This window comes from Scardinius erythrophthalmus, assembly GCF_964197995.2.
Source record: "Scardinius erythrophthalmus genome assembly, chromosome: 20".
In the NCBI taxonomy this organism is placed as follows: Eukaryota; Metazoa; Chordata; class Actinopteri; order Cypriniformes; family Leuciscidae; genus Scardinius; species Scardinius erythrophthalmus.
In genome coordinates, this window is record NC_138240.1 from 32556944 (window position 1) to 32578306 (window position 21363).

General features: G+C 39.3%; 1 protein-coding gene across 1 annotated transcript in view; it reads left to right on the plus strand.

Annotated features, from left to right (window-relative positions):
* Positions 1 to 15742, plus strand: part of bmp1a (bone morphogenetic protein 1a) — an 86860-nt gene extending 71118 nt beyond the window's left edge. The window contains exons 16-20 of the mRNA XM_081349668.1: positions 1780 to 1905; positions 2992 to 3119; positions 4013 to 4226; positions 7670 to 7920; positions 12540 to 15742. Of these exons, the coding sequence (XP_081205794.1) occupies positions 1780 to 1905; positions 2992 to 3119; positions 4013 to 4226; positions 7670 to 7920; positions 12540 to 12677 (857 nt within the window). The 3' untranslated portion in view covers positions 12678 to 15742. The remainder of the gene's footprint in view (positions 1 to 1779; positions 1906 to 2991; positions 3120 to 4012; positions 4227 to 7669; positions 7921 to 12539) is intronic.
* The last annotated feature ends 5621 nt before the right edge of the window (positions 15743 to 21363 follow it).

Genomic DNA, 21363 nt, shown 5'->3' on the forward strand with positions numbered 1-21363 from the left:
AAAAAACAAAACGTCAAACAAAACATGGCATGTCCTGAAAAATTGTTTTTTTTGTTTTTTTGATGTTATGTGTGATGTATTATATTAGAATGATTTCTGAAGGATCATGTGACACTAAAGACTGGAGTAATCATGCTGAAAATTCAGCTTTGCCATCAGAGAATTAAATTACATTTTAAACTAGAAAAAAGTTGTTTTAAATTGAAAGGATATTTCACAATATTACATTTTCTAACTGTATTTTTGATCAAATATATGCCTTGGTGACAATAAGAGACTTCTTTCAAACTTTTGACAGGTAGTATATATATTTATACAGGGCTTGACATTAACATTCGCCAAATGCGGGGGGATTTTAGCATTGGCGTATAACGCAGTCACTCCTACTAGCCACTTTGGCGGGTTGAATTTTATATATAATATTCGCATTTTTCAATTTTAGTCTTTTAAAAAGGCATCTGAAATAATAAACTAAGTGCAATGTAGTGTTGTCAAAAATATCTATTCTTCGAGACATATCGATACTGAAATATCTAAAACGCTTTCTATACTCATTAGATACACGATACCAGCTGTGCTTTCTCACTCTCTCATCTCTCCGACAGCGAGTTACACACAAACCCGCCTCCCCTCACTCATTCGTTTCATTTGCTGAATATTGTTGGGGTTGCAGGGCTTGAATTTCGGCGTGGGGTTGTGCGTATTGTGCAAATTTGACCCATTCCTGTAGATTTTTTGCTCACACCCAAAGTGTGCGCACATAAAGCCGCCTCTCAGCACTACATTGAGTTCTTTTTTGCTGCTTATTGCACTTAAACAGTCAAATACACACAAAATAATGTCTTGGTCTTGCCGAGTATTCACGTAAACACAGTCAGTTACAGTATGTTATAAGCGAACATAAACAGTTGAGAAAGAAAACGCATGTGTAACAGTATAAAGGATCCGTGCGTTAGGTCTTAAAGTGACAGCAGCCTAATAAACCTGCTGCCAAATTATGAGATAATATTAAAAAATATCTACATGGCAGTTTTTCCCCATGGTATCGATGTCAAAATTGTGGCCAGTGAAAATGCTGAGTGGCTTGTAACTTTGGAAAACCACTAGCCACAGTGCTGAGCAAAAAAGTTAATGTCATGCCCTGTGTCTATATAAAAGTGTGTACAACCCCTGGCAAAAAGTATGGAATCACCCCTCTCAGAAGATGTTCATTCAAATGTTTAATTGTGTAGAAAAAAAAACAAGCACATATATGCCACAAAACTATTTTCACTGAACAATCCAAACTTCTGGCTGTATAAAAAACTTTAAAAAAAAAATAAAAAAAAAATAACTATAGTCAATTACAACTGTTTTTACAGATCACACAGAGGAAAAAAATATGGGGAACATTTGAATGAACATCTTCTGAGAGGGGTGATTCCATACTATTTGCCAGGGGTTGTATATATAGCAAAGAATTGCTGGCCTTAGTAGCACTGTCAAAAAGTGCAGTGTAGAATTATCTTGATTTATTGTCTCTTTTTATTTATTATAGAGGGGAATTTAAACACTCTGGGTTTGAGATAATAATATTCTGACAAATTTAACAATTCAACATTTTAAAATTGTGAATTTTTTTTTTTAAAGAAACACAATAAAAAGTGTAATTCTATTATAATCTGTCCTGTTAAAGTACAATAAAGTCTTTATTAAAATATATATCTTCTTTTTTTTTTACATTCTAGGGAAAAAAAAAGTGAGTGTGTTTTGTTGAGATTTGGTGCTTTGTTTTCTCAGATAAAGACGAATGCTCTAAGGAGAACGGCGGGTGTCAGCATGAATGTGTGAACACTTTTGGCAGCTACAGTTGTCAGTGCAGAAGTGGCTTTGTACTTCATGAGAATAAACATGACTGCAAGGAAGGTGAGAAAAGCACACACACACACACACACACACACACACTTATTTTATATGTGGATACACAGAGAGGCAGTGTTGCTTTGAAGCAATAAGCCATGAGTGGCCACGTACGTAAACTTCCTCAAAATCATAGCATATTGTTTTATAAAATAGTAGCAACAACTATATGATAAAATAAGCCAAGTTCAATACTTACCCTCATGTTGTTCCAAACCTGTATGACATTTATCTTCTGTGGAACACAAAGAAGATATTTTGAAGAATGCTCATGCTTTTCTTCTTTATACAATGACAGCTACACAGTATCAAGTGCTAAAAAGGATAAATAAGCACCATAAAACAACCATAATCATGTTCAATATGCTTCTTCGGAAGAGATACCATAGCTTTGTGAGGAACAGACTGAAATGTAGAATCGTCCTCTGTGTTAGCTTTCAAGTCTTGTTCTTTATTCCACATAATCAAAATTGCAGCACATTTGATTATGATGCACACGAGATCCATCACGAGGGGAGTAAATTTAAGCAACACGAGGCGAGTAAATGTGCACAGGATTGTCATTCTTCTACAACTATCCCTGTACTTTCAATATATTAATATCCAATCAGAGCTGAAACTGTCTATTTTATAGTGAAGGATAAGCCACGACCCTAGATTAGGGTTGGAAATTGGTTTTGACAAGTATTTCACTAAATCTAGCAGAATTACATGCTGGATGCCTGGAGGATCTCTGTGTTTTCTCTATGAGAAATGAACAGCAGTCTGGTTGTTTTAGATTCCCTATTAGCACAAGAATGCTCAGAAACCTTCACCATTGATTTAAGCTCACTGGCACTAACTAGCGTCTGAATATTTTTAGAGAACGCCTTCCTCTTGCGGGCATAAATAGAAAGAGTAGCAGTGCTTGGGAGAAAATAAATAAAATGGTGGAGAAAAGGTGTTTGAGAAGGTTATGAAATGCAATGCCGAAAACAACAACGATTCTCAGTGTTTGAAGTTTGAATGTGGCTCATATGATGAGCAAGAGGATGAGACTGCTTGTGTGTGTACTCGAAGTTGGACATCACGTGTTATTGGTATCTCTTGCAGCCGGTTGTGATCACGTTGTGAACAGCGTGAGTGGGACCATCACCAGCCCTAACTGGCCAGATAAATACCCCAGTAAAAAGGACTGCACCTGGGCCCTGTCCACCACTCCAGGACATCGGATCAAAATAGTATGTACAATCTCTCTCCATCCATATTTACAATGGTTGGGGAATGTACAATGGTGTACAACCCATTACCATGTGATGTAACCAAACAGAATAGTTAAACGGTATGGAGAATTGGCTTAAGACACACTCAAAGACACAGATCATAATCAGAGTCGACAAAAAAGAGACACCATGGCAGGTGTCGATTTAAAAGTATTCCCATTTTCCTACCATATTTGTAAATGAAATTCGTTCTTTGAGCCACCAAGAACCGCTTAAGTTAACTGTCAACTCTTGTGGATCTGCTCACCCAAATCCCTCCGTAACTGGAGTAAATTTGGCAAATAAATAACTTACGGACAGTTACATAATCCCAATTATTTTTAATGTTAGCATGTAAATATTAATTAGCCAGTCACTGAAATCATTTTCTCTGAAATGGCTTGGGTATGCAGAGCTTTGGCATCTTATATGGACTGTATGCCCCTGAATCTCAAAAACACATTCTGTGTTCACGCAATGTATTTTTGCATATATACTGTATGTATATATATATTATTATTTTTTTTTTTTATTTTTTTTTTATTTTTTTTTTTATTATTTTTTTTTTACATGCACGTTTGTGAATATCATGTCTCACGTCTTTTGCCAGTTAAAAATTTCAAAAAAAGTTTTACCTTTGAAAACCATCTCTTGACCTAGACGTTATTTTTCAATCCACTGCCTTGCATTTCGCCTTTTAAAACTGTGTAAATGATCCTATAGGGGTTGTTTGCACAGATTCTACTGTGCTGCTTTTCCATTGGTTTTTATGTAAACATGGCGCTCCATTACATCGGAAGTCTTGTATCAAGAAGCTATATAATTCTTGAAAATTTCCCCGTTCAAACTTTGACTTGAGCCGCTTGTTTCAGGCTTTCAATGAAATCGACATGGAGCCTCATCTGGAATGTACTTATGACCACATTGAGATTTATGATGGGCGGGATGGGAAAGCGCCAAGCCTCGGACGCTACTGCGGCACCAAGAAACCTCAGCCAATCATATCCACCGGAAACAAGATGTTCATCAGCTTCCACTCTGATAACTCCGTGCAGAAGAAAGGCTTTGAGGCTTCCCATACTGCAGGTGAGCTCACATCTATCTAAATTTTTTTTTTTTTTCTTTTTTTTCTTTTTATTTTTTTATTATACATAAGGTAAACACATAGCACAACAACAGGACACAAAAACAACAATAAAACAGCAGTAATAACATCAATGAAAAAAAAAACAACAAAAAAAAAAAAAAAAAAAAAAAAAAAAAAAAAAAAACAGCAACGACAAATAATGATAGTAATATGTAGAAGTATTAAATAGTATTTAAATAGTAATAGCATGTATAATAATAATGATAATAATATTTTATGGTGACAGTAACAGTAATATCAGTGATAACAATGACAGTAATAATACAATAATGATACTACGGATGGTGATAAGTTGTGTTAACGGCAATTGTAATATTAATAATAATAATAATAATATATAACATTGATAATAGTGATAATAACAATAACAGTATTGGTACTCATACTAACACAAAAAAAAAAAAGTGATGATATTGATGAGATCAATAATAACAATAATAATAATAACAACAACATTTATATCAATGATAAAAGCAACAGTGATAACAGTAATAATAGTAATACTAAATATGGCGATGATGATATTTTGTATTGAAAGTACAATTGCAATAGTTATATCAATAATAATATAATAACAACAATAGTAATAATAATAATAACAACAATAGTAATAATAAAAAATAAAATTAAAAAAAAGTATAATAATAATAATGCTAAAGATGGCGATTATGATAACACTTTGCGTTGACGGCGACAGTGATATCAATAATAGGCTAATTATTGTAGTAATAATGATAATAATAATAATAATAATAATAATAATAACAATAATAATAACAACAATAACAATACACACACGTGTGACACACACCCACCACATACCACACCTCTCCTAGTTTCTGTGTCATTGTGCATGTTTTTCCCCCCTCTTTTTTTTTTTTTCTCTTTTTTCCCCCTTTTTTTTCTTTTTTTTTCCCCTCTTTTCTTTTTTTTTTCTTTTTCTTTTCTCTTTTTTTTTTTTTTTTTTTTTTTTTTTCCTTTTCTTTCCCTTTCTTCTCATTCACTGTACAGTTACTATTTGTATGTATGCCTAAACTAAGGTGGTGCATTAAAAGAAGGTGAAGTGCATTAAAATCAGCATTTGGTGCATTAAAATCATGTGTGGTATGTGTTAGATGTTGACTTGATTTGGTTATATTTATATATTTTATATATCTATATCATTATTATCATCATTATTTAATTTATCCATATATTTATTCATTTATTTATTTGAATCATTTAAATATACGTTATACCATTACTGTCCTTATATCAAGCAAAGTATCATCACATCGCCATCATTCCATCACTGTTAAATGTTTCTATGATATTGAAAATATTAATAACCATAATGTCAATAATAATTATAATAATGAAAATACTCACAATATTACTGAAACCTTGTATAAATGTATAATAATAAATGAATACATAATTAATCGGGATGAGGGTGTCAGATTTGTAATAGTTGGATGAGGTCTGATCTGGAGTGTTGAGGTTCCGATATACAGTTGTGATGAGGTGTAAAATATTCTAAGGAGATGTAGTCTATGAGCAAATTTTTCCAGTGTGTTATGTGAATAGTGCTTCGGGATTTCCAGTTCAAGAAGATAGTTTTCTTGGCGATGGCTAAGGCTACAAGGAGCATCCTTTTGTTTGTTATTTCCTGATTGAGAGTTGATAGATCACCTAGTAGACAGAGTAAGGGGGATCTATCTAAATTAAGTGTGCATTAACGTTACATACTGGAATCTGTAAGAGACTGGTAGTCTTTTATAATATAACCTTATACAAGCCAAACATATATAATAAAACTATAAGAGACTGTGCAGTGCTTTGTTTTATTCCTTAAAACAGGCTGTGGTAAAATCAAATGAAATGGCTTTTTGCTTTTTAAATCTTTCCCCGCCAGCTTTTTTTCTTTTTAAGTTGCCAGTCACAAAAATATCATGGCCCCCAGAATATTTTGTTGTATGAATATCTGAACATGGAATATATAAAGAGAAAGAAAAAAAAAAGTTTTATCCTAACTTCATGCATTCTTTTTTAAATCAAACCAATAATGGTTTTGGTTTGACATTTTATTCAGTAACGTTAGGCATTTTTGATTTATATGCTGTTTAATGTTTGATAATCGCATTATTTTACTTCTATCGCTTGTTTCTGCTTCTTCTTCACCTGTGTTTTGATCCGGAGATTCAACTCTCTTTCAGAAGATGTGTAATAGCGCTCCCTAACATATAACATGAAAACATGGATTGCATGGACATTTCCATCAATGGCGGGAAAGAGTTAAGATGCTTAAGATGCAGTGTTCAATAATTCATATTTTTCTAATGTTAATAATAGCTAAAACTTTTTTCCATTTATGTAATGTAGTTCATCAGCCATGATGTAGACCGTTTATGATTACCATATTTAAGCGATTAAAGATCATACCATCAATGGTGCAACTTGTAATGATCAACATAATTGAAAGATTTGGAAATTACTTTCTGGACATTTCATGGTTTGTATGGTTTGTAACACATTATGTAAAGTTCAGATTTTCAAATATATATTTCATTTTCAATATATTTTTAATATATTCATACATCATATTTGAGAGCTAGACCTATCCATTTTATATTTGACCTGTCATGTTATTTCAGATGTTTGCAAACCCTTGTGGGTTCATGAGGGAACTGTAAAATAAAGATGAAATATTTTGTTTACCTGTATGTAATTTGGCCATTAACCAACATTAGAGAAACATGAACATGCAAATGTCTTGTTAAATTATTGAAATATTATCTTAAAATATTAAGTGTAAAGGCCCGTTCACACAATATTAGCGCCCACACCAATGCACGATGGCGTTTTTTTACTATATGCACACACTGCAGTTTTGTCGTCTGCCATTTTAAATGCTTGAGCTCTTTAAAGTCAGGTGGATTCTGATTGGCTGTCAATGTTTTTATCATACAAAAATTTCTGTCCATTACTGTCCAGTGATTTCAACTATATTGTTTCCTTGTGCCGTTATCGTTACAGTTGTGGTGTGGACTAACTCCACATCTGTTTTTAATGTAGAATGCTTTTTAAAACTTTATCTTTATCTTATTGTTAATGTCCTTGGTGTGAACTGGCCTTATCTAATATTTTAGGTCAAAGGTGTTCGGGTGACAAAAGAGTTTGGAAATCCCAAATGTATAGCATGTATTAGAGCACTATGTGTTGTATCTCAATATAATAATGTAAGTTAGTTGCTAAGCTACAGCGCTGTGTTTACATCATTGGGTGCTGATCTCAGCCACAAGTCTGGCTACACAAGACTAATGATATACAGTCATATGCTGAGATGCTGAAGTCAGACTCACCTGTGAATTACCTCACATGTTCATTTTCCTCTCTTCTCCAGAGTGTGGAGGTCGTCTGAAAGCGGAGGTGAAAACTAAAGACCTTTACTCTCATGCCCAGTTTGGTGATAATAACTACCCCGGGGCGTCAGACTGTCAGTGGGTGATCACAGCAGAGAAGGGCTACGGTGTGGAGCTCATCTTCCAGACCTTCGAAATCGAGGAGGAGGCCGAATGTGGCTATGATTACATGGAGCTGTTTGATGGGGCGGACACCAAATCACCCAGACTAGGCCGTTACTGCGGATCAGGGGTAAAACACAGATCTAGATTTACTATGTAAAATCTATAAAAATCAAAATGCTTCTACATTGCATGTGAGGAGTTGTGACAACATCTAAGCTTAGTAGTAAAAGTGACCTTTAAAGGGATAGTTCAACCCCCCCAATCTCATGTCATTCCAAACCCAAAAGACCTGCGCTAATCTTTGAAACACAAATGAAGATATTTTTTAATAAAACCTATTATAATAAGACCCGAGATGTTTCTGTCCCTTCACTTAAAGTCTATTCCACAAAAAGTTCATAAAGAGATTATACAAGTAATCTATACTGTATGAAACCTGCGTTTTAATCCGAGTCTTCTGAAGAGTAATAATCACTTTATATGATGAACAGATTTAATTTAGGCTTTTATACACATACTGATCCATGCACAAACATAGAGCATATCAAAAATGCTAAACTGAACCTCAGTCGTACTTGCTTGATGCACGAGAACAAACCTCTTGCAGAAGCTTAAATGTGCTTGTGTGAAACGTGAGAACGGGCGCCTTCGTTAATCTTGCTAAAGTTTGAGCTTCCGTTTACATATTGAATGCTCTTTGTGTGTTGATCAGTGTTTATACTTGAATAAATGCTTTAGTTAAATCTGTTCATCTGATCAAACAATTCGGTTCATATGGATTTCTTTTACAATGTCTTAATGATCTTTTTGAATCATCAAAGTTTGGTGCAAGGGACCGAAATCTCTGAGGTTCCATTTAAAAAAAAATCTTCATTTGTGTTTTGAAGATGATTTGAATGCGTGAGGGTGAGTAAATGATGACAGAACTGAAATTTTGGGGTGAACTATTCCTTTAGTAGTTTAAGCCCACATCACCAACTTCTAATTGATAATTTTCCATAGAGAAGATTTTTAATTAAATAAAAAAATTCTATGTGACTAATCACACAGCACCAGCAGTACTCTGTGTGAATGAATCCAGCTATATGCAGAACCACATTTCTTTGCCTTCTCTCACTTTTAATGACTTAGTTATGCTTGATTAGTTGCTTTGAGCCGTCAGACATTTTGTTCACTGGCCCTTACAGTCCTGATTTACCCTGCTGTCTATGACCCCATTACAACAGACCTGTGACGGCGCAACCTGCCCATCGAATGAGATATTTGTTTGACTTGAACCAAGAGGATGTTAAACAGTGCGCATTTGTCTCAATCAAGTTTTGGTAACTTGCCATTTAGCACATGCTTTTAATCCAAAGCAACTGACAATTTACTAACAGCAGGGACTATGTCCCTCGAGCAACATGAGCTTAAGTGTGCTGCCACATTAGGCTGTTACAGCCCAAAATATCCCATTAGGCTTGCTCAGAGAACAATCACACAATCTAAATCTTAACATCTTCCCAACCTTTAGCTACACACTGAAAACTACTCTGAACTGTATCAAGTTTTTTTAGGTTTAAGCCCTAGTGAGCAGTCTCACTATCCACTTTTCACAAAGGCAGCTACCTACCTTCATTGCTTTAGAAAAAGCTCAGCATATACTGCGGTTTTTACGAGTACGCTAAGGTGTACAGTGTGCATGATGTAAGTTTCATCATCAGCACACCCGATTTTTCAAACCATGCAAACTTCACATGCCAGGGGTCTCAAATCTTGCTCCTGGAGGGTTCAGTCACTTGTCCTATAGAGTTCAGGTCCAACCCCAATTAAACACATCTGAACCAGTTAATCAAGGTCTTACTAGGCATACTAGAAATTTCCAGGCAGCTGTGCTGAGGCAAGTTGAAGCTAAACTCGGCAGGACAGTGGCCCTCCAGGACCGAGTTTGGACATGCACATGCGCCTTTAATTTTGTTTTGCCATTATAAGTTTGTCCACAATGTGGCAAGACTTTTCCAGCTCGTTGGTTCACAGTCGAAAAAGAAACGGAGACTCAAAGTTTTGGAACAACAACATCAAATACGCTTAACGGCAACAACAACAGAGACCAACGTTGACGTGCACTTGTGTGAGGGGATTAAGAGATCCATACAGCTCTAGTTTGAGTACAAAAACATTTTTATCAGTCAGAATTTCTGGAGAGAAATAGCACAGACAATGGAAACTGTAGTGTGCACGTGTTGAGTGCCTGTGTTCGCACACATCAAATGTAGTATACTTTGAAAGATTTTGCGGTCCAATGTACGCATACTCTAAGCATTTGCAAAAAAAACTGAAGTGTACTTTGGGCTTAAGAAAGCATCCTCACAAAATTACTTTGTAAGTGCCATACAAATAACCCAGAAAATATTCAACTGAAACTCCAAAATATTCTGATGCTAGCATGTTGTTAAGCGACATGACTTAAAATCAGAGAACATTAAAAATAACAATAATAAATAAAGAGGTGTGTGAACTCTCAAGTACTATGTCAGACACTGTGGGTGTTTCACAAAACCAAGAATGCAAAGAACGGACTTGTGTTCTTTGGGAGAACGCTCTTGCTAGTTGTTCTTGGAAGAATGAACTCACAAGGTGACGAGCACACAGAACGCTGCTGACAGTTTGAGACGATGTGTTCTTGCTGGTATTGCGCAATAATACCCCCGCACAGACGCCGTCTGCAGTACCCAAACATAACGCGAATTATTGACGATAACAGCCAGGCTTTATCGCCCAAGCCTACCCTCAGCTCAAGGGATTACTCTACAACTGTACACTACAATGTAATGTGTATTCATAACGATAAAGCAACGCTCATGGAGATTCTCACTTCCGAAAACGTTTGGGCACGTTTTCGATTCGCCATACATTTTCGTAAAAATGCCAATATTTGAAATCTACACAGTTGATTTCTCGCATCAAATGTTCTCAGAAGTGAATTTAGTGATGAAATAGCGTACGAAATTGTAGAAAAACGACTTTGTATTGACCTGCCTCTCCTTCATCGAATGCTGGGATATTTCTGCCGTCAAGTTCACACAAGTTACCAACCGATGCATCCTCGGTAAAATGGGCGTGTCAAGAACACTTCCGGGAATTTTAACCGTTTTTGCCAAAATGCAAACTTGTGTATTGGGACAGTACTTGGGCAGCGACTGATGACGTTTCACAAGTCCACAAGAACACAAGTACAGACAAGAACGCATATTGAGAAATGGCCTGTAATTTGCTCTGGCCCCCTTCCTGTTCGCCAGAATGATGAGATACTTAGCAGACTGTTGTCACTCAATGGCTGGCTGTCTGAGTGGTGTCCGCAAAATAATATAGGGTTCATAGACAATTGGAAAAGTTTTTGGGGCAGACCTGACCTGTTGAAAAGAGATGGGATTCATCCCTCCTGGGGTGGTGCCGCTCTGCCCTATTTTAACGATCTGAAACGCAAGTATCAAATGCGAAACGCAAGTAACTTTGTGGGTGGATCTCAGGCGCTGTTGCTATTATACCGCGGGATAAATGACTCTTGCACCCGATGCAAATCTAAAATGGGTCTGAAGTAGCTACATTACTCATAAGTGTGGTTTGGCCGTAACGTGCAATAAACCAGTCAGAGCATCATCTCACATTCCCTTTAAGAGCAGGCGTGCTTGTTCCATGGCGGATGGCTATTATAACGGCGGATTTGCCAGGCGCTCACCAGGAGCGGTTCGCAGTCGAGGAGACCGACGTTCTCATCAGGGCCGTAAAAGACAGAGAAGTGACATTGTGTGGGGATGGGATAAACCCATCCAAATTAGCTTCGGTTAAACAGGCGTATAATAATTTGGGTTAATGTGTAAGCTAGATTTATGCCTATTTTTTCTCATGGACACCACAATGATTTCCCTCGTGTGGAATATTTTTCCTTTTAATTATTTACGATATGCAAAAATGTCAACTGCTGCGTCTGTGTAGATGAGAGAAGCAAAGTGTATGCGCGTTGTGCACACGCTACATTTTGGCCAAGCATGCGCCCTTAAAATAGCATCTGAACACCACTGAAAATGCGGAATTGTTTTCTGGAACTGCAAAATAGCACCAGGGAATGTTTGCGCCGGAACACACCTTCTCTTTTCGCTGAACCGCCCCCCCCGGGAGCGCAAGTTCATTCCCTAATTTACCGACGTGCGTCTGTGGAGGGAAAAGTCCGCTGTGTGTCGGGGGCAAAATAGGAATGATACATGCGTCGGTGTACAAAGTCAATTGCGCTGGGTGCAATATAGGGCCCATAGTCTTAGAGGTGAAAGACTAACTGGGCCTCAGGTCAGGAAGCAGACAGACTGGCTAAACCGAACATCTGCTAGCCGCCTCACATCACAGAAGTCAGATAAATCTGTGCAAGTCATGTAGTGTATTCTGATCTAAAGTTTGTTTGTTTTTAGTTTTTTTTTGACTCAACATTAAAATTTTAGGTTTAAAGTTAAAAATGCATATGAGTTTGTCAGAGCCAATCCTTTGTGGTCAATGCCCAGACAACCTGACTTCAAGTTCTGGCTCATAGGTTTTCCAGCTCTTGTTGACTCAATGTTGACTTACTCTGGGCACTGAGGTACACAAAAAACAATCCTGTTGATTGACATTTTAAAGTATTTGATAATAATGATGTTAGTTTGAGGTAATAAAGGGGAATTAGTTCTATCTAGTGTGCTCAAATGTTGACATCTGCCTCTGTCTTTGTGTTTCCAGCCTCCAGAGGAGATCTATTCTGCTGGCGACTCCATCGTCATCAAATTCCGCTCAGACGACACCATCAATAAGAAGGGCTTCCACGTGCGTTACACCAGCACCAAATTTCAGGACACACTCCACTCCCGTAAGAAGTGACCCTTAGTGGCCGGGAGGGGCCATGCAGGGCCTAGGGGGAAGCAAAAGGGCCCCAGGGGGAGGGTCTCGCCCATCGCTCGGAGCCCCCCGGCCGCAAAGAACACCAAGACTCGACGGACCAGCCGCAAGAACGCCAACCGCACCTCAGTAGTTCACAGGGGTTCTGGCATCCCCTAATGACTGTGAGGAGTAAAGCCATTCCGCAGTAGACCTTGTTTTTACCTTTTTTTAATTATTACATTCGGGGCAAGATGTGGAGGGGGGAGGGGGGTGGAATGTATTCAGTCGCTGGATACCAATATAGGGGCAAAATCGAAAGGGATTATTGTATGGGAGGGTGGGCGTAGTTGATCGGCTACTGGAACCACCCCATTTTTCATCTTTCATGAGCCAAGAGTGCGTTTGAAAAACACAAATACACTGAGTAACTCCTGCAGGAGAACCAAGCAGTCAACCAAACCAATCATCTGTGCAACAGTGGGATAGAGGAAGTGAGAAATGAGTGGTGCAGGGCATTCAGGACGGGGTTCCTTGCAGGTTTTCCAAACTTGAAATGTGAGATTTACCGCTGCACTGTGTGGAAACAATCATCTCTTCTTGACATTATTGGCATTGCTTGTTCATAACGAGTCTCGTAGGCCATTGTGGGCCGGTTTCATTGTCGTTACTTGAGCAAATGACACTGTATGTCAAAGAGATGCATGTGGTACAGCTAGAAGGAAATGTGGAAGTGATGGCACCAGCATTTGTAATAACTCTCTTTTTCCTGGCCACTAGTCCAGAAGGTTCCCTGCCCGATATTATCACTCTCCAGGAGGTTTTCCGGAAACAGTAATCATATTAAAAGACTAATAAACAAAACGTGGCCCATGTCTGATGGCTGTTAATTGTTTTTGCATAAAAACAGAATGGTGGAAAATTCTAAATTTGGTTCAGTTGTCCTTAGTTTAAGCACACATCCATTCCAAGGTCCTGGTAATGTGCTTCTATCCTCAAAACGCTCATTCTCTGCTTTGCCAATCATTAACAAATTAGGCACAATCACATGAGAATTGGTGGACACTCTTGTGTCCCGATGTCCCAACGCTGTTTTCTTATAACACATTCTAGCCTTTTTCCTCTTTCTCAGGCTCTTTTCTTGCAGCCCATGACCCACATTTCTATATATTTTGTTTTTGTTTTGTTTTCGTAACAAATAACAAGTCATAGTATGAAAGCTGCATGTATGGACCATAGTCAGGGTAGATTCCAAAAAGCTTAAAAATAGACGTGACCTATGACCTTAAAAAGGTAGTTCAACCAAAAATGAAGATTCTGTCATCATTTGCTCTCTCCAATGTCATTTCAAACTTGTATGACGTTCTTTCTTCTGCAAAACACAAAAGAAGCAATTTGGAATAACGGATCTGTCCATATAATGAAAGCCACTGGGGTCTAAAAGAACATAACATTGGACTCCATTGACTTTCATTGAATGGACAAATATGTGAACTCTGAAATATTGTTCTTTTGTGTTCCACAGAAAAAAAAAATGTTTGGAATAACTTGAGGGTGAGTAAATGATTTTTTTTTTTTTTTAAATATGGCATCTACTCTGACTAAGGTCTGTTGTCTGTGCAGCAATCCAGTTTTGAGTTAAAACCTGAAATTGTCCTTTTTAGCAGTCTTAAGGTGCCCCATTGCTTAGGTGGATGTTGCTCTTACATCGTTGGCTATGGGAAAAACTGTTAAAACTGTGTAATATGTTAATTTGTACCAATAACGTACCTCAGCGTGTGGGAGAGTGGTGGGATGGTGGTATTTCAAATGAGCCCTGCAACCCCAGGCATGTCGGTCACCTGAAATCGCTCTTTCTCCATTGATGTCCAATGTCAGTTGGGGAAAAAAGGATATTAGATGTCAAGTCTGTGCAGAATAGTGCTGAATAGTCTTGTCCCCAGGGTTGATTATTTGATCTAAAGTGTTCCCGCACTCCATTTCCAAGTATGCAGTCTACATCACTGCTCCCTACCTCCTCTCTCTCTCTCTCTCTCTCTCTCTCTCTCTCTCTCTCTCTCTCTCTCTCTCTCTCTCTCTCTCTCTCTCTCTCTCTCCTGCAGAGCTCCTTCAAAGGCTGTCGACTTTGTCTCCTCCGTTTCAACAGCTCTTTTCATCATACGATATCATTTCACACCTGTTTGCCTTTGTGGATTTACCTAAAGCTCTTTTAAATCTCAGGTTCAGGATATCTGATTGTTGTTAGCCACCAAATCATTTCAAGACACTAGATTTCAATCTTTTCAGGACTTGGCTACTGTTTGACTTGGGTGTGTGGAATCCATTAAGGCAAATGATGAGGATTATGGTTTTTAGAGGAAACATTTTTAGGTTTTAAAGGGTTTTAGACGTTTCTGCAATGCCTTCCATCTGAACTTTGAATCAGTTCACCTCGAGCCACGTGTTCACCTCAAGCCTCAAGTTGCTCAATATTTGTTCTTGCAAGCTAAGGATGGTTACGCTTTATGCTCAAGATCAACTAACTTATATCCTAGTTCTTCAAATGGATTTTATTTTGTGTGTCCAAGAGAACGTCTATAGCCAATTTCGCATCTCTGTATTTGAATATGCTTCCTAGCATAGCTTTTTAGAGTAGTGGAGCACTTGTAGATTTTGCTAAGCAAAGCACATTCTCCTAAGCATTATTAATGTTTTTAATGCCCATGTTATTTCCTGTTAGAAATAGAGTGTTTTGTGGCCGAATGTGGGCTTCAAATGATCTGTCTGATCACATTTCTGAAATGTTACCTCAGCATAATAGTGTATATGCTTGATCTGTTCACCCTGACCGGCCTTCCCACACAAGACTTGGTACATGTTTATGCATTTTATCATATGTATGTATGTAAATATGTATTAATGTATTCAAAGTACACTAAACCATAGATAACTTGATGAGAAGTGAGGCTATGTGTAATTGCAGACAAAAGATGCAATTTATTTATATTGTATAGCTAATTTTCACCTATGTATTGCACATAGTGTTAACAAGTGCATCTATTTCATAAAATGTTATTTTCATTTTGAAATGCTTCATGTCACATTTTGTCTTGTAGACTCAGGAATTGTGGACTCACCGTTTAATTAACTGAATAAAATCCCAATTATACCAATTAAATTACAGTAGTTAGCACTATGTAAGAAAGCTAATTAAAGGAAAACACTAGGCAAGCACTCTATTGTAATTTTGAATGCTTTCAGTGATTTTTTTTTCTATTTCTTTTTTGTAATATAACTGGTGTTTTTCCAAATATAAGCTCAACACTGAAGGGAAAAGTCCTACGTTTTAGAGGCATTTTATTATTTTCTAATGGTGTCAAGGTCTTGAGCTCACATTGAGGATGGAGTTTGGCTTCCTGCTCATCTTGATGATCGGGTGGATTTCTAAACAAACCACATATTGAATCTGCGAAATAACAGATCATCAATTATGAATGGTCACCACAGTGCATTATTAATGCCTATCTACCATTTCCATCATTAAAAATTAAGCAGAATTGATGGGAAGAGCTAAATAAAGTCAAGCAAGTATTTTAAGCATTTTCACTCTTGCATAAGAGTGTGCGAAATGTGAGGAGTGCGATTTAGAAATATAGTGAAAAGATGTATTTTTGATTTTACTGTTGTAATGGGAATATGATACTCTATATACCCATAAAGACTGATGTTAGCTCCATCATAAGACTTTTTGGGGAGAATCTTGTTGAAACTCAAGAATTTTTGGGGACAGATTTCACCCCAATATCAAAAAATATATATATATATATATATTTTGCTAAATATTTTGCTTAAAGAAAATGAAGCACATTTAACCAGCCATGCAACCATTGTCAGTATATATTGCCATCATGCTTATTGTACTAAAATATTTTTTTTTTATTAATTTTTATTGTGTTGTACAAAAAAAAGAAATGTTGAAGAAATGTACTTGGCTTATAACAACTTGACCAAAAATCCTAAATAGGTTTTATTTTCTTGATGCAAACATAATTTATCTACATGATTTTAAGGTGAAAATTGACCTGCACATTTCTTTGTGAAATTCACACTTTGTACACAATGTACTGTATGGCATGTTAAAGGGATAGTTCAACCAAAAATGAAACATGATGTCATCACTCTGTCAAACCTGTATGAGTTTCTTTCTTCTGCTGAACACAAAATAAGATATTTTGAAAAATGTTGGTAATCAAACAGTTAATGATTGCCATTGACTTCCATAGTAGGAAGAAAATACTATGGAAGTCAATGGGGACCAGAAACTGTTTGGTTACCGACATTCTTCAAAATATCAACTTTTGTGTTCAGCAGAAGGAAGAAACTTATACAGGTTTGGAACAACTTGAGGGTGAGTAAATTATGAAATGTGAATATTTCTCTATAATAATCCTTTATCATGAATATTGCAGAAAACCACCAAGTTGAGCAGACAGACCTGTGAAGGTGAATTCTGCGTGGTTTGTATATTCCTGCACACGGAGGGCATTGAAGGGCAGTGGAGAGCTTTTAGGAGGACAGCGAGTGTCTGAAAGTGGATTGCTGCTGAACTGCAGTATCATTTCCAGACTTATTTCCAGAGGTCAAATGATCAGGCCGATTGAAGGTTGCATGCGATTATTGTTACTTTGTGTGTCTGAATGTTTTGAAAGACAGATAAATGGCAACAATCAAAAAAGATAAAGACACATCGGGTAAAGTGGGTCCGTTTGGTGTGCAGAAACACAAATGCAAACATGGTTTCACTTGGGATTTTAACAAACCACATCAGAAGCACAGCGTTACTCTGCAGAACTCAATGTTTGTTTCACCAGAATCTTACAAAAGCCAGCATGAAATTCACCATGATATTACACTTTCATCTTACAAAATCCAGACACAAAAAATCAACTTTTTATCATGTTTACTTTGAAATACAACTAAGAGCCCTAGGCAGTACGATCAGTACTGCAATCCTCTTCAACGGTTTTCTGACAAATACAAAACAATGTACAGTAACCTCTTACATAAAGGTAGGAAAAATGTTGGCTGTTATAAGAAATAGAGCATCCTATATGGTTAAGAGGTCTGGGGCCTCATTTCTAAAACGTGCGTTTGTGCAAAAAGCACACATACAAACTTTTTCTTGTGGGCGAGAGTAAATTTGTAGTGCGTACGTTCATTCTCTGAATTTGAGAAATGATCGTAAGATCAAATGTTGGACGGTTTCTATGCAACATTTTAAAAATGAGGGCCTTTGTTTCTGTTCCTTAAAGTCAACATGAATTCAAAATGTATCCTATTTACATTCCTGGCCTTATTGAGCATGTTGTACGAAGAAAAAACCAACACACTTGCATGGAAATTCATACCTATTTTATGTATTTGTTGCAACTTCGTATGAGTTTGTACAATCTCATTCATACGTTTTCATGTGATCTTCTTGCGCTCCTCTGAGGGTTGTTTAGGGGTGGACCTTCATGCTTTATTTCTAAAAATTGTACACTTTCGTATAAATTAAATTGTATGAATTCACCACCAATTCACTAAACTGTAAAACAACTGTTCCCTTTCAGTCGCTCACGTTCGGCGTAGTCGACGTTACGACTCATTGGGATCACGCTTAGGGAGCCTGTCATCTTCGAGTATTGTTAAAACGAGCCAATGCACATTGGCGTGAGTGAATTGCATCACACGCTCCGCCCCGCAGCACGGGTATAAATACAGAAGTGGATGCACGCACCAGTTGTCTTTTGCTTCAGAGCCGATCGGTGTTGATGTCTCTGAAGAGTGTTGTTGTCACAACGAGCGAGTGTGTCGGTGTTCTTCTGGAAGACTCTCCTAGTGCTGGTGTTTCTACAGCGAGTTGCAGCGGTGATCGCGAGCTACTGAAGCTCTCAACTGCTGTTTTAACAGCATTTCATTTAAGAGTTTTTGTTGACGGCCAGTTTAGGGCGGAAGTTGTGAGTGCTTCACTGAAAAGTGTTGCCGCGGTTATTCCCCTTTTTGCTCCGGCACTGGTGACGGGTCCCATTTCCTGAAAGAGCAACGCGGGTGTGTTTGCGTCTTTTTCAGGATGCCATTCCATCCGTGCGGTAGGGCTCTGTCCCCCTCTGACAGTCACAATAGATGCATCACGTGTTTGGTCTTACAGCATGCTGAAGCAGCTCTCGTGGATGACTCATGTTCCCACTGCAGGAATATTACCATCTCTGTGTTGAGATCGAGACTCGCCTTCATTCGCGAAGGTGGAGTCCCCACTCCCATGCCCCGCTCTAGTGTTTCTTCTGGGCCAACTTCCCAGAAGAAGACTGGAGTGCCGCATGGGTTTGCATATTCGTTACACTTCGGTGTTCAGCGAATGTGCGTCTGTCATGTGCGCGGTCATTGCACTCCTACTGGCGAAGGATGCAATTGAGCCGATTTGAAGACCAGCTTCTACAGCCCGTACTTCATTGTACTCTAAAAGGTGGTGAGTTACGGCCAATCTTGGACCTGCGTCTCTTGAGTCAGGCCCTTTACAAGCTTCCGTTCAAGTTTAAAACTCAGAAACGCCTTTTCGAATGCTCTGTCCCCGAGATTGGTCTGCAGCGTTCAACCTGAAGAATGCGTACTTCAGATCTCTACCCCTCCGCAACGCAGGCCCATGCCTATGTTCTTGCATTTGAGGGGTCGAAGTCTCAGTACAAGTCCCACCCTTTGAGTGCTACATAGCCAGTTGGGTCTTCAGGTCAACTGGAAAAGAGTAAACTCATCCACGGTATGGAGATGGACTTGGTCCAACACCAAGAGGAACGTGTCCCTCAAGAGGAACGTGTCCGGTCGGTGCTATACAGAAGTGAGAAAGGGTCCCACTGAAACTTTTCAGAGGCTCCTGGGGCAGATCGGCTCCATGAAGACCGCTTCAGCACTGGCTTCATGGCCAAGTCCTAAGGTGGCCGTGGTCGAGTGGCACGCTCCGTGTGCCAATCACCCAGGCCTGCCACCAAACTCTCAGCCCGTGATCAGACCTTTTGTTTCTCCGGGCCAGACACCCCTAGAACAAGTGTCCACTAACACCGGCTAAGGGACCACGTATAATGGGCATGCAGTAACGGGGGTCTGGGCGAGCCTCTACACCTTGTTTGATGCCGCTGCTCAGCAAGCCTGTACTGCTCAGTACAGCGACCGTTGCACTACGTTTCCCTTGCATGTCGCAACTCTCCCACCACCTTCTGAGGTCGCTTCATCCACTTTAAGTTCCGGCCTGCTCAATCGTGCCACTGACGAGGCCTCACGACAGCCTGCGGCCTAGGGAGAGTGGAGACTCCATCCCCAGGCGGTCCAGCTGTTCTGGGATCATTTTGTGGCCGCACAGTTACATCTGTTTGTCTCTCTGAATTCGTCCCATTGCCAGTTGTTTTCTCCCCGACCGAGCGGAAGACCCTCGGCTCGGAGGCGCTGGCACACAGCTGGATGCGTTTCCCCAGTGCGCTTCTTGCGTAACACTGTGTTAAGTCAGGAAGGAGAATGAGCAGGTGTTTCTAGTTGCCCCTTAATGCCCCACTGGACCTAGTCTTCCGAACTTATGCTCCTCTCGACAGCCCCTTCCTGACTCATTCCTCTGAGACATCTCAGAAATGGGGCACTGTTGGCACCCGCGCAGACCTCTAGAAACTCCATGTCTTGAGTGGAGGTTCTAGGTGATCTACCTCAAGAATGATCGTAGATACCATAACTTCTGCGAAAGCACCCTCTAAAAAAAATTAGGCTTGCTTACAACCTGAAGTGGACCCTGTTCGTTGAGTGATGTTCTTCTCACCGAGAAGACCCCCAAAGGTGTTAGATCACTTCCGTGCCTTCTTTCTTGCAAGATGGGTCGGAGCGAGGGCTGTCCCCCACCGCCCACAAAATGTATGTTGCCTTTATATTAACGCACATCATGATGCAGTGGGTCCAAATCCTGGGAAAGCACGACTTGATCGTCAGGTTCCTGAGGGGAGCAAGGAGACTGAATCTGCCTTGCGCCCCCTCTATACCTTCTTGGGACTTATTTCTGGTGCTACTGCCCTCAGAGACCTCCCGTTGAGCCTGCAGGCAGTTAAAAATCCTGTTTTTGAAGAAACAGTTCTCCTGCTTGCTTGCCTCTATCAAGAAGGTAGGGGACCTGCACGCATTTTCGGTCGACGAATCGTGCCTGGAATTTGGGCCGGCCAACTCTCATGATATCCTGAGACCCCGGACTGGATATGGGCCCAAGGTTCCTACCTCTCCCTTAAAACGAGACCAGGTGGTGAGCCTGCAAGTGCTTCCCCGGAGGAGGCAGACCCAGCCCTGGCATTTCTCTGTTCCTTCCGCTCCTTGCGGTTATAACAGGACAGAATGCAAAGCCTCAGGACCTCAGACCAGTTCTTGTCTGTTATGGAGACCAGCAGAAGGGAAGGCTGTTTCCAAGCAGAGGTTGGCCCACTGGATAGTGGTTGCCATCATCTTGGTGTGTTTACCCAAGGTGAACGTGCCCACCTGGGTAGTGAGCCACTCCAAGAGAGAGTGTAGCTCCTTCCTGGGCATTGACACAGGGTGCCTCGCTGACAGATGTTTTTAGAGCTGTGGGCTGGGCGACACCAACACATTCACTAGAAAAATAGCCTATGTGTCGCGCTGGTTGCTTTCTGTGGGCTCCCTTCACATGAAG